General features: G+C 31.1%; 1 protein-coding gene across 1 annotated transcript in view; it reads left to right on the plus strand.

Moving 5' to 3' along the window:
- Window positions 1–10,253, plus strand: part of LOC111636851 (protein RTF2 homolog) — a 49,997-nt gene extending 39,744 nt beyond the window's left edge. Inside the window, exons 6-8 of the mRNA XM_023382241.1 lie at window positions 66–179; window positions 544–646; window positions 9,984–10,253. Of these exons, the coding sequence (XP_023238009.1) occupies window positions 66–179; window positions 544–646; window positions 9,984–10,189 (423 nt within the window). The 3' untranslated portion in view covers window positions 10,190–10,253. The remainder of the gene's footprint in view (window positions 1–65; window positions 180–543; window positions 647–9,983) is intronic.
- The last annotated feature ends 2,673 nt before the right edge of the window (window positions 10,254–12,926 follow it).

The following is a 12,926-nucleotide window of genomic DNA, read 5'->3' on the forward strand; positions in this document are numbered from 1 at the left end:
TGCTGTTGATAACCTGTTAAAAGTATGTTGATTTATTAACATTTATTTTATTTATAAAATTTCAGTGTGGAACAAACTTTACAGAAGAAGATATAATTGTGATTAATGGAAATGATGAAGAAGTTGCCATTTTATATGAAAAGATGAAAGAGAAAAGATTGAAACAAAAGGCGGAAAAGGTAAAAAGATGATTGTATTTAATTTCAAAAATGAGCATGATAAATTATAATCTTAGTTAATAAGCATGCATATAATTATATGAATATAAAATAATCTTTATATGATAATTTTTGCATGAAGTCAAAATTAATACATACAAATAATTTTATATAAATTATGGACAAACTTGTCAATAGTAACTTTTTAATAAAATAAATCTTATTTTATTCTTATAAATCTTTTTAAGTGATTACTTGATTTTAAAATCTTTTGTTTAATTTTTCATAAATATCAATGAAAACTTTTCTGTGAAAAAATTCTTTAAAACTTTTATATAAAAGATATATTTGACAGTTGTTATATTCATTTATTTATTTTAATCAGAAAACAAATAAGCGAAAGTCTGAGAATATAGTTAAAAGTGAAGAAAAGAAACCTAAGAATGTAATTGATGGTTCCATTCCTTCTACATCAAGTCAGCAAAATGGTAAGTACTAAGCTGCCAGATGGCCAAGTGGTCAAAGTGGCAGCCTCTACTGCTTTGGGGACCTGGGATTGAATCCGGATGGGTTGAAAAATTCCCAGGAATTTTTTAGCGTTGGGGTGGTCTGTCCGGATATGTCAGACCCTGTCCCTCACCGCCTGGCTGAACCCATAATGAGCTTGCCAAAAGAGGCCCTCTTAGTGCTCACAGGGCAGAAACAGTTTTTAAAAAATGATAAGTATTGTATTGAAAATGTCAATATATAGTAACATGCAAATATTTATTGTGACATTATCATAATGCTGGGCTGCAATTTTTAATCATATTTTTAATTTATTTAATTTAAAATATATGCTCTCTATCTCAGATTAGTAATGTCTTGCCCCTGTACTGTACATCATACTTTTCCTGTTAGAATAGTCATGCCAGTCATCTAACTCCTTTCAGGGGAAAATTTTGAATTGAAATAACATGACTTCCATTTTATTCTAAAATTGACAACATGGACTTATCAGATTAATAGGACTATTACACTGGTGTATTGGCTATTATATAAAGGAAGTGTTCTTAATCAGAAAACCAAAAACTCTTTATTTTTTCACCTATAGTAGTGTTTCCTGTAAACACAATATATGTGTTTCGGGCAAATTGGCTCCTCTTCAGCAGTTTTACTACAATGATGTTCTAGAAATTTATATTACAAACATTTAATAAAATTACAATTTAAAAGGCCCAACAATAAAATATTAAAACTTACAGATTTCTTGTATCCAATTATTTCAAAATATGCATAAATCACACTTAGAAGAATTATTAATTTTACATTGCACAAATACATTTTTCTATATTAAAATAATAAAGGGTTAAAATTATATTTTTAAAAATACAAAAAAATTTTTTCAAATTGATTAAACTTGCATGTTGATCTCTGCTCTCATGAACTTATAAATTACCCGTCACTTATTTCTTTTGTCTATTTATATCCCTTGGCTTATTGCTTTTGTCGTTAATTATGCTCTGCAATGATTGGTGGATTTCATGTCCTAGGTTATTGTTTCTGTATTCTATTGCTTTGTCTTTTTATATAGATATGTTCAAATAATTGACATTTAAAATTATTGCTTTCTTTTTTCTTTATTTTAATTGTGTTTAAATTTATTTCACATCTGTTACTATTACAATGTTCCAACACTGCAGAATTTGCATAATTTCCCTTTATTGATTGTATGTGTTCTTTTATGTGTGTTTGTAATTTCCGTTTTGTTTCACCTATGTAAGTTTTTACTGGATTACAATTATAACCAAAAGAATAAACCACCTCTTTTTCTTCTATTATATCCATTTTTTTTTTTCTGAACTATGATATAAATATTCTTGAATAAATCATTCTTTTCAGGTATTAAATTTATTTTTCCATTTACACTTGTTTTTACTCTTTCAAATAGTTTTGATATATAAACTAAATTTAAACATTTTTTATCTTTATCAAATGTTTTATTTCTATATTCATTACTATTTATCCAGTTTAGCCATTTTTTGAGCAGTTTTTTTTTGGATATCCATTGAATAAAAACATTTTTGTAACTTGTTCTATTTCTGTTTGTTGATTTTCTAATTTACTTGTTCTATTTTTTATTTTATCAATATACATTTTAAAAATATTAAATTTTATGGCTGTTGGTACATTTGATTTATAATTTAGAACTTTTGGAATTTGCATAGGTTTAATAAATTTTTTGTATTCTAATTTATCTTCCTTTCTTTCTATGGTTATATCCAAATAATTAATACTATTATTCTTTTCTTTCTTGATATCAAATTGTATTATTTTTTCTATTAATTTTGTCATGTAAGTAATCAATTTGAAAAATTTTTTTTGTATTTTTAAAAATATGATTTTAACCCTTTATTATTTTAATATAGAAAAATGCATTTGTGCAATGTAAAATTAATAATTCTTCTAAGTGTGATTTATGCATATTTTGAAATAATTGGATACAAGAAATCTGTAAGTTTTAATATTTTATTGTTGGGCCTTTTAAATTGTAATTTTATTAAATGTTTGTAATATAAATTTCTAGAACATCATTGTAGTAAAACTGCTGAAGAGGAGCCAATTTGCCCGAAACACATATATTGTGTGTACAGGAAAAACTACTATAGGTGAAAAAAAAAGATTTTTTGATATCCTGATTAAGAACTCCTCCTTTTGTTAATATCCAATATAGTCCTATTAATCCAATAAGTCCATGTTGACAATTTTGGAATAAAATAATAGTTAAGGACATTAAGGCAAGTAAATTAACATGACTTCCAGTTTGCATCAGAAGTTTTTTATATAGTTAATCAGAGCCTCCTGTCCCTAAGCTTTCCACATATGGTCTTTGCTTTCATCTATGTAACTCCATTCTGAAGATTAAGGAAAGACAGTTGGACGGACGACAGTGGTAATTTATAGGTTTACAATTTTTTTCAAATTGCAACCCAAATAAATATCTTTAAAAAACATTCCACTAATTAATTCACTTACATAATTATATTTAATAGTTTTGAAGAATCAAAGTATTTATTATGGTTAAACATGTTTTGAAACTTTTACAATTTTATCTTCAAATCTCTATAAAAAAAGAATAAAATGCTTGAATAGAGAACAGATTTAAACTGCAGTGTGAAAGTGATCAAATTTAAAAATATAAATTTTAAAATATTTTCTACACATTATAGATTATTTTTTTTATATAATCTTGATCCTTTCAATAATTTAAATACTAGTATAGATATCTTTTCTGGATATTTGTTTTTAGGTTTATTCATCATCCTAGTAATTAATGTTTTGTTAATGTTTCCAATATACCTTTTACAAACATTATTGAATTCTGGTGCATTTAAGGATAACACTCCACAAGTATATTTTGTGTACAGTTTATGAGTGATGTATTGATTGATAAACAAATTCAATCAATCTTGTATTTAAATGGATGTATTGAGTGTATGATGATATTGAGGGCTTCATATATAGAGATGTAATAGTGTGGAGGTAATGGATGGCCGCCGGTGGTTAGACGAAACCTGGCTGTCTTTCTCCATTCATTTCGATCTCCATAAAGACTGTCTTTATCAGAAGACTGTAAACATGAATTAGTTAAGTCCATGACCACGTTTTAAACTAAAACAATATTTATTCACAACAATCTTACGAGTACACTTGAGAGAGAGCTACACATGCTCATGGCAGCAATCACCCGACAAGAAGAGGCAACAATACTCAGAATCCCCTGCGGGAAAAAAACTCGTCCCCGTTTTTCAGTCTGGGATTCTCGGGGAACTCCTAGAGGAGTGGCGCCATCTCGCGAGTCCATGATGGTCACCGCAAGTGCTTAGTAACCCATCATGTATTCACTCAAAGGCTCCATTTAACCATTTCTTTATGAAATTTATCAAATATTGGTATTGCCCCAGAAGAAGCAAGAGATGAAGATCTTTATGATAAAAGTGATGATAAATTGGCATATGAACAAGATGATAACTATGATGATGACAAAATTATACTATTTGGAAAATGTGGAAGAAGTAGGAATGTAAAAGTTGTTTTTTCCTATCTCCCTTATTGATGTTTTATGAACTAGTAATATTGATAATGAGAAAGTAATTGTGCATGATTTTAAGAATAATGTAGGAACTGAACATAGTTTACCACAAGATTCATAATATGGTGCTTATTTCAAATTATTTGTTATGGTCGACATGGCAAAGGAAATCAGAAATAATACAAATCACTATGCCAGAACCAGGAAACTCAAAATGGGATTGTTGATAAAAAGTGGAAACCAATTGAGTCAATATTAGAAATTTAGGCATCGATTAGTGTTTTTTCAATATGCATTCAGAAACATACACACTTTAAACAACCTTTAAAGTCCAGTAACAAAAATTTTTAATGTAAAAAACTTTTGACAAACAACCTTGACCAAAGTCTGCCTCAGGTCTTTAAATTAAGGAAATTCCAAATTGGAATGAGCAAAACAACTTTTCAAAATATTATTTTTTTTAAATTAGAACAAAAACATAATGCTAAATAACAACAAAAATTAAATGGTGGACTTTAAAGTTGTTTAAAGTTTGTTTGTGATTCGTTCCAGTATTGAGAACAGGGTAATTGTATTCAGGAACTATTGAAACTACAACTGTCCCACTATTGGTTAAGTCATCCACTGTTAGGTAACAAAATGATTAAAAAAAATCATGCCTTGTGATCATTTTCTGAAGTTATTAAAATCTTTATCATATTGACAGAAGGAACTTCCCAAAACTGACTCCCTTCTATTATTTTTTACAAAATATTGAACTATTTTTAACTTATATAAAAATCAACTATCAAACATTTTCATCGTGGAAGAGATGTAGCAATTGAAGTTTTACTAAAATAGAATATAAAAAGGTTATGTTGACATTGTACAATATACCCTCTCTAAAACCTACAAAACAAGGACTGAAAATCATGGATGCTGAGTGATCTGGAAGCATTTATGTTTGTAATCTTGAAGTGTACTGTGTGACAATGCTGAAGGGCCTCCCTATGCTTTGGCACCACTTGACCGAAGAGTCAACTTTGCGTTAGCAATGATTAGTTTGTCAGGACTGACACCACTATGTCTTTTGGACAGACACAGAAACTGTTATGTTCACTTTTATGTATGAGTGGTCATGTTTGTAGGTGCTTGGGCCTAGGATGGAGATGGCCTGAGAGACAACCGGAAGAAGTGAGTGCACTCTACTATGAATTTAACAAATAATAATACCTATTTATTTACATAGTAATAATATGCAAAAGTTATATAAGGAGCTTAGCTTGCTGCTAATTTTATAACACAATACGGGAAAAAAGGTAACCCATATCGTTAATATCACAGATTCCTCACTGCAAGAGAGAGAGTTTACAATCGTCTGTGCATTGATAAATACCATAGTAAAATCAAGGTTGATCTTTGTTGGGTATCAAAGAATCAGTGGATCGATGTCCTGCTGATCCTAAAGATTGTTCAGGAGAAGCTTCAACAAATTGGAAATGTACAAAAATCTCTGGATGTCTTAAGATAGGCAGAGGATTGGCGACGGATACTTAAGCAGCATCCAAAAGCAATCAGGCGCAAACACTAGTCCAAAGATAGCGAACTCACAATGACAACAACCTCCCTGTGTCATGACCTTGCCTTTTATTTGGGGATCCTCCCCGTTTTTCCCTTGCCCTTCTGTGTCAATGTTGTAATGTCTCTGTCCAGTAGCAAATTCTCGTTGCCAAGTTCCTGGTGACACATTTTCATGTATCATCTTGAAAGGGAAGTGACTCTTTAGAGGGATAAAATCATATCCTTTACAATTTTAACAATTGTGGGAAAAATATATTACAAGTTTTAATTTCAAAAATTAAATTTTCAACTGTAATTTTTTTACAGGTGAAAATTTTTTTTTTCACCTGTAAAAAAATTACCTGACCTATTTTTTTATGTCAAGTCTGGGCTCTCACATCTGTGTAAAAATTTATTGCATTCCATGAACTTCAAAAGCACTTGGCTCTGTTGTTTTCATATATTTAACAGTAACACTTGAGGGTTATCATCATTTGTATTTCAACAGAATGTTTTCTAGTGTGCAGTTGATGATGGATTTAATTGAATGAAATCTAATTCAATGTCACGACTTAGTGCATTTTTTGACACTTGGCAAATAATTTCAGAGAACTACCAATAGACCCAAAAGAAGTCATTTATGTTGAACTGAAAAAAACGAATAAATAAGCAAGTTCAATTAAACAACATAAAAAGAGAAGATAAACAGTATATTTTAGCAAATGAAAATAGCAGAACTCCTAAGCTAAACATACAACTAAAAACACATAAGTCAGGTGAACAAATAAGACTCATCGTCGACTTCAAAAATTCAGTCCTATATAATTTAGAAAAATACTTAAAACGAAAATTACAAAAGTATAATAATTTGGAATACTCCATCAAACATGCAGACAAACTTATACATGACATGAAAAATATAAAAATGAGCAAAAATTACAGACTTGCAAGCCTAGATATAATAAACATGTACCCTTTGATAACCTGGAATCTAATAGAAAGTACACTAAAAAAGACTGAAACAGAGGAAGAAGAAGTGGATCTAATAGAATTCGTATATAGGAGTAATTATTTTGAAGTCAACAATAAGTTCTACACACAACAGACAGGCATGAGCATGGGATTAGTCATAGGCCTGAAGCTAGCAGAACTTGTTATGGTAGATATAGATCAAGCAATCAAAAAGATTACAGGCGTAAAGTTCTATAAATGATATGTGGATGACATAATTATACTATATGACCAAGAAATAACAAAATTAGAAGAAAAAATAAACAAATTAAACAATAACATCAAATTCAAGGTAGAAAATGAGGCAAACACGGAAATAAATTACCTCAACATTAAAATAACTAGAAAGGCAAACAAGATTGAATTCGAGCCATACACAAAACCATGCGAGATCAGGAAAGTGTTAAACTACAATTCAAACATTCCACGATACATAAAAGAAAACATATTCATCATGGAGTATAAAAAAAATTGAGAGCAGAACAAGCTCACTACAGAAGAAGAAAAAAACATCTCAACAAACTGCAAACTAAATTCCTATTAAACAGCTATCCAAAACGAATAATAAATAACTGGGAAAGTAAAATCAACAATAAAAGGCTGGAAAATAAACAAAACAAAGATAAAAACAGAGTAAGATACATATCCTTCCCCTACATTCATGGCTTTTTTGAACAGGTAAACAAAAGCTTTGATAAAATAAATATAAAGCTAGCCCCAACCTATAACAACTTGCAAAAAAGAATCCAGAAGGCTGAACCTGGCATAAATAAACAACCAGACAAATACAACACTAACGAAGTCGTCTATAAAATACCTTGCACACGCGAACCGCCAAAAGTATACATTGGAGAAGTGAAACAAAATAATTACAAACAAGATTAAAAGAACACATCGCAGACCTGAAGTATAATAGAATCAACTCTGTTTTTTACGAACATTGCACAACCCACAACTACAAAATAGATAAGAAAGATGTTATAATAGCACACAAAGAAAAAATTTTTACAATAGAATCAACTCTGTTTTTTACGAACATTGCGCAACCCACAACTACAAAATAGATAAGAATGATGTTATAATAGCACACAAAGAAAAAATTGGTACAAAAGAAAATTCAAGGAAAGCTACGAAATTACTACAGACAAAAATATTATTAACAAGAATCTAAGCATTGACATTCATAAAAACTAGCTACAATTATTAAAATAGAATGTTGATACAGTTGCAGGCGAGGCTGTGTGCAGCACTCAGGGAGTGAGATGTTACAAGTTACGAGGCATGCGGGGGAGGCCGTCAAGTCGGAAGGGAAGGGAAGGGGAGTGGGAAGTACCTATCTATGTAACAGACTGAAGAGGGCGAAAGCCCAAAACGCATATCTGTATGAATTAAAAGTGGATGATGAAATTATTTGCCAAGTGTCGAAAAATGCACCAAGTCGTGACATTGAATTAAAAGGATCAAGAAGAAGACACGGTTTCGACAAATAAATGAATGAAATTTGTTGAACTTGTGGAACTGTTCAAGTGATTTCAGATTATCTTCCTGATATGTTAAAGAAATATGAGAGGTTTTCAGAAATGAGATAGACTTGTATGTTTTTATACGGAATGTTAATGAAAATTAGAATTAATAAATGTACAGAGAAGAATCAATAAGTAATGCATAATATTTTTTCAAGCAAGGTTTATTACCAGGAACAAAGGTAAGGCAGGTGACTGCAAGGGGGCAACCATTAAATATTTTTGGCATATGAACCATTCCTGTTGATGCATTTGTCCTATTGTGATACAAGCTGAAAGATGCCTTGTTCACAGAACTGTCTTCTGGATGTACAACCATTTGTGCACTGCACTTTTTACTTCAGCATCACATCAAAGTATTGTCTCCCAAGAACTTCATGGGGCCAGAGATGAAAGTCACTCAGTGCAAGGTTGGGACTGTAAGGAAGGTGCAAGAGGACCTCTCAGCTGTACCTTGCAATTTGTGCATGCACTGTGCCAGACATGTGAAACTCCACAATAATGTATGTCCACATCTGTAGGCCCTCATTCCAGCTGTTTGACAGAAAATGCATGGCACATTTTTGTGTATATTTTAGTGATAACAGTTAGGAAGAAAGGAATTCTATCAGGGCCCTTGATGTCCCAGAACACCTAACAAGGACCTTCTTGGTAGACTGCTAACCCAGAACTTTGCCAGTGGGTTAAGGATGTTTCCAGACCATTCTGGCTTGTTTTGTTTTCAGTGTGAAATGGTAGGCACATGATTCATCACTGATCACTATATTTGGAGAAACCTACTGTTCCCTTCAGTAGTATACCATTGCAGTGATGTCATCATTCTCATGCCCTGCTTCTTTGCATTCTATTGTTTAGGACCCATCAGGCACTGACCTTGTAATACTGCAGCTTCTTGTCAACAATATCATAAGCTGTTCCATAGGAAATGTTCATAAGGTTGGCCAAAGACTCTAGGAAGATACAGCAATCAGTCTGAATTCCATATCAGTTTGCACATCATCATTAGAGTAAATGCTTATTGGGCAGTTGGAATGTAGATGACCAGTTAGGTTGTCTTGTCCCTCAGAAAAGAACTTGCTCCATCACACTATGTTGCTGCAGTGTAGGCACTTGTTCCGATACATTCTTCCATCTCTGTGGAAATTCTGTTTTTAGCCCATAAAAAAACATACAACAGCTTCTCAAGCAGTGTGGATGATGCCAATGCACCTGCCATCTTTGCTAGCTAATTCTCTTTTGCACCACTAGACAGACACCTCATGCAGACCTACATTTCTGTAAAGGGAGATTCACTATACTCCTGATCTAGGTTTCACCACTCTGCTACCAATAGTACTACTACAATAAAATATTATGCATTACTTATTGATTCTCCCTTGTATTATGGTTTTATAAAAGTAGAATTTTAATGAAAAATTATACAGCGATTTTGAGAAGTTAATTTAATGTTTCCAAATCAGGAATTGTAACAATGTTTCTATAATAGCACAATCTTCCAAGATGCAAAATATTTAATCATTACTAACTAATTTCTAGCTGAAATAATTAAAATAAAAATATCTAGCTTGTTTGAACAATTATGCACATATCATTTAATATAATATTTTTTGTTTTTATAACATTACTTTTTTCCAAAAAATATGAAAAATTAAATTTTTAATGCATTGTTTTGAATTGCAGAATCTGTGAAGATTACAGAAAAAGAAAAGGTAAATGTGGTAAAGCCATCTACAAAATGGATCCTGCCAAACACTGCCAAATCAAATTATAGTGTGGCAAAAGATCCGAAAATGTCGGAGACCTACAAGTCAATCTTCACTTCTCACAAATCGGCACAGAATAAACCTCAGGCACACTGGGTCACTCATAATCCATTGTATTATTAATTTAAAAATCTTATATACATTTGGTTGTAAAATATAAAATAAATATTATTTACATAATTTTTAATTAGCTGAATGTTTTTATCATATTTGATTACAGGGACAACATCCCCACTGAAATGAAATAATTTCCTAAAAACTTTAAAAGGAAATTAAGGTTAGCTGGGGCTAAGTGCACCCATAGGGTAACTATACCATTCTATAAGATCGCATCAACCGATAATTTGATTATCCATTGACGTGATCTTAAATCAAAATTAAGCCCATAGCAATACATCAATGTGTAGCTTGTAAGTACAGGTATTTATACCATTTGAACTGGTTTCAACATGGCTGCTTTCGTGATGATGACAGTAGTTTGAAAAATGTGGATAAGTTTGATCAAATATGTTTGGGGACCGTAGTTTGATAATCACTGGTTTAAATTATGAATATAGAAATAAATTTCACAATTGTTATAGTTAAATCACATATGTGTTAAAGTTTTTTTTAACAGTTGTTACTTTTGTTCAACCCAATATAAAGAGAGTGGAAGTAACAAGTCTAAGAGGAAGATTGAGATAAAAAGGGAACTTAACGCGAAGCGTGAAAACTCTACAAGTGTGGTGGATCTTGCCGCCATGTTTAAGATGAAGTCAACGGTGTGTGATCATTTAATGCGATTTTACTTTTCCGGCTGTTATATATAACAGAGGGAAAGTATGGCGATCAGTCAAAATTACACTCCCAAAGATTTTTACATTTTTGGAGTCGGGATCTTGAAACGTAGAAAAATGCAAAAAATATTCCGGAGTAATTTCTGTGGGGGAGCGAGGCACGATTTTGTTCATCCTCTTTGAAGCTTAATAACTCCTGTGCTTTTTGTCGAAAATTTCTGAAATTTTGCAGGGAGTTTATATATTAGGGGTATTGATGCTATTAAAATTTGGTAGTTAAAGGTCGAGAGGATGGGTAGATAACGAGGGTCGTGCGGATCTCCAGTAGAGTCGGACTTAATGACGATTTTACTCATTATTAGCATTTACAAGCTTCTATAACACCCATCCACTCTCAAAATTAAGCTTTTGCAATTTTATATTATTAAAAAAAAAGTTTTTAAATAGAGTACGATAACAGATGGCGCCACAAAAATTTTAAATGTTGCCGGGAAAGTTGAGTAACTCGTTGCTGGTCTATTTTATTTATTGTTTGTGTTTTAATTTATTATTAGGGTATTTAATTGTTTTTTAACCTTAAATTATGTGTATTTGCTGTGTAATTAACCTTCCATTATTTCTAATGCGAAATATTGATTCGGAGTCGACAGCCTTCCGGAGTGAATTAAATTCGAAGTACGAGGCAACATTGTAAACTGAATGCGAGTTTCAATGACACGTGTTCTCCGTCACTCGCTCTGATTTCTGTGTTAATGTAAATTTCGTTAACGAATGATGGATCGAAATAATGATTAATAGACTATCTTTAGCAAGTTTATTTGAATATTTCGAAGGATTCAAATGAATCATTTTGCACACTTAGAATGTGCTTAAACTCAGAGCGCCATCTCTTATAAAATTAATTCTTTGACACTGTTACTTATTATCTGCACTTTGTAAACACACGAATATTTCATATGCAGATTATATAATATAGAGTTAGAAAACATACAATATTAATTAATGGTTCTTAAAATTATTTCTCTTTAAATAAAATGAGAATGCAGCGTGTTTTTTTAGTTCTATGATTAATCAGTCACTCTATATTGTATTTCATCAGCAGTTCCAACTTTTGCTTGGATCAATAATCGGAACAAATGGAAAGAACAATCTTGGGTTGCAGATCAGTACGTAGAGGAATGTATGATACACACACCTTTATTGATGTGTGTATTTCGTGAAAAAATGAAACTTAAAACTTCTCAACAAAAAATAATATAAGATGAAATTAAATATATCTGTTTAAATGTTATCACTTAAATAATATAAACTTTTAACAAAATTCATTAATTTATTTGCATAATCGTTATTCATATATGGAAAAATATGTTAATTTTTATTATCTGCGTGCTTAGCTGCTATACTAAATCCAAATTTATAAACTTGGTCGGACGCGATTCTCAAGTCCGACACTACTCGAGATATGACACGTGACCCCCTCGATCTTAAACCATCAAAATTTAATAGCATCAATCACCCTAATACACAAATCTTCCTGGAAAATTCAGAAACTTGCGACAAAAGGCACAGGAATTAGCCTAAGTTTCAAAGTTGATGAAGAAAACATCATACATTCCCTCTGTTATATATAACAACCGAGAAAGTATAAATACATTAAACCTGTGTGTGGTTAGAATTTAAAGTATGATATTAATTAAAATAGAAAGCGTTTCGCGTTAAAATTCAGTCAAAACAATATCTAACAATAAGAGCGAGCTTGGTAGATGTAGTCTTGAGAAATATGTTTAATATAACTTTCATCCCATCACAAATGAGAATAAAAACATTAAGAATTTTATATAAAATTATTTAAAATAATAAACTTAGTCATATTTCTGAGGTAATCAAAATAAAAGCAATAAATGTTGTATTTCTTTTCGATAAAAGTAATATTTTTTATCGGAATGCAAAAGGAAACTTATTTAATTGATATAATTAAGAAATTTAAGTTAATAAATCTGCAAAACGATTTCCTCGAACTGTTCTCCGCCTAATCAATATTCAGCAGACCCTTGCTTTGCATCCCTCTATTTTTACGATGGCTA

The sequence above is a fragment of the Centruroides sculpturatus genome, unplaced genomic scaffold, assembly GCF_000671375.1.
Source record: "Centruroides sculpturatus isolate CEXI.00-Female unplaced genomic scaffold, Cexi_2.0 scaffold1101, whole genome shotgun sequence".
NCBI classification, from domain to species: domain Eukaryota; kingdom Metazoa; phylum Arthropoda; class Arachnida; order Scorpiones; family Buthidae; genus Centruroides; species Centruroides sculpturatus.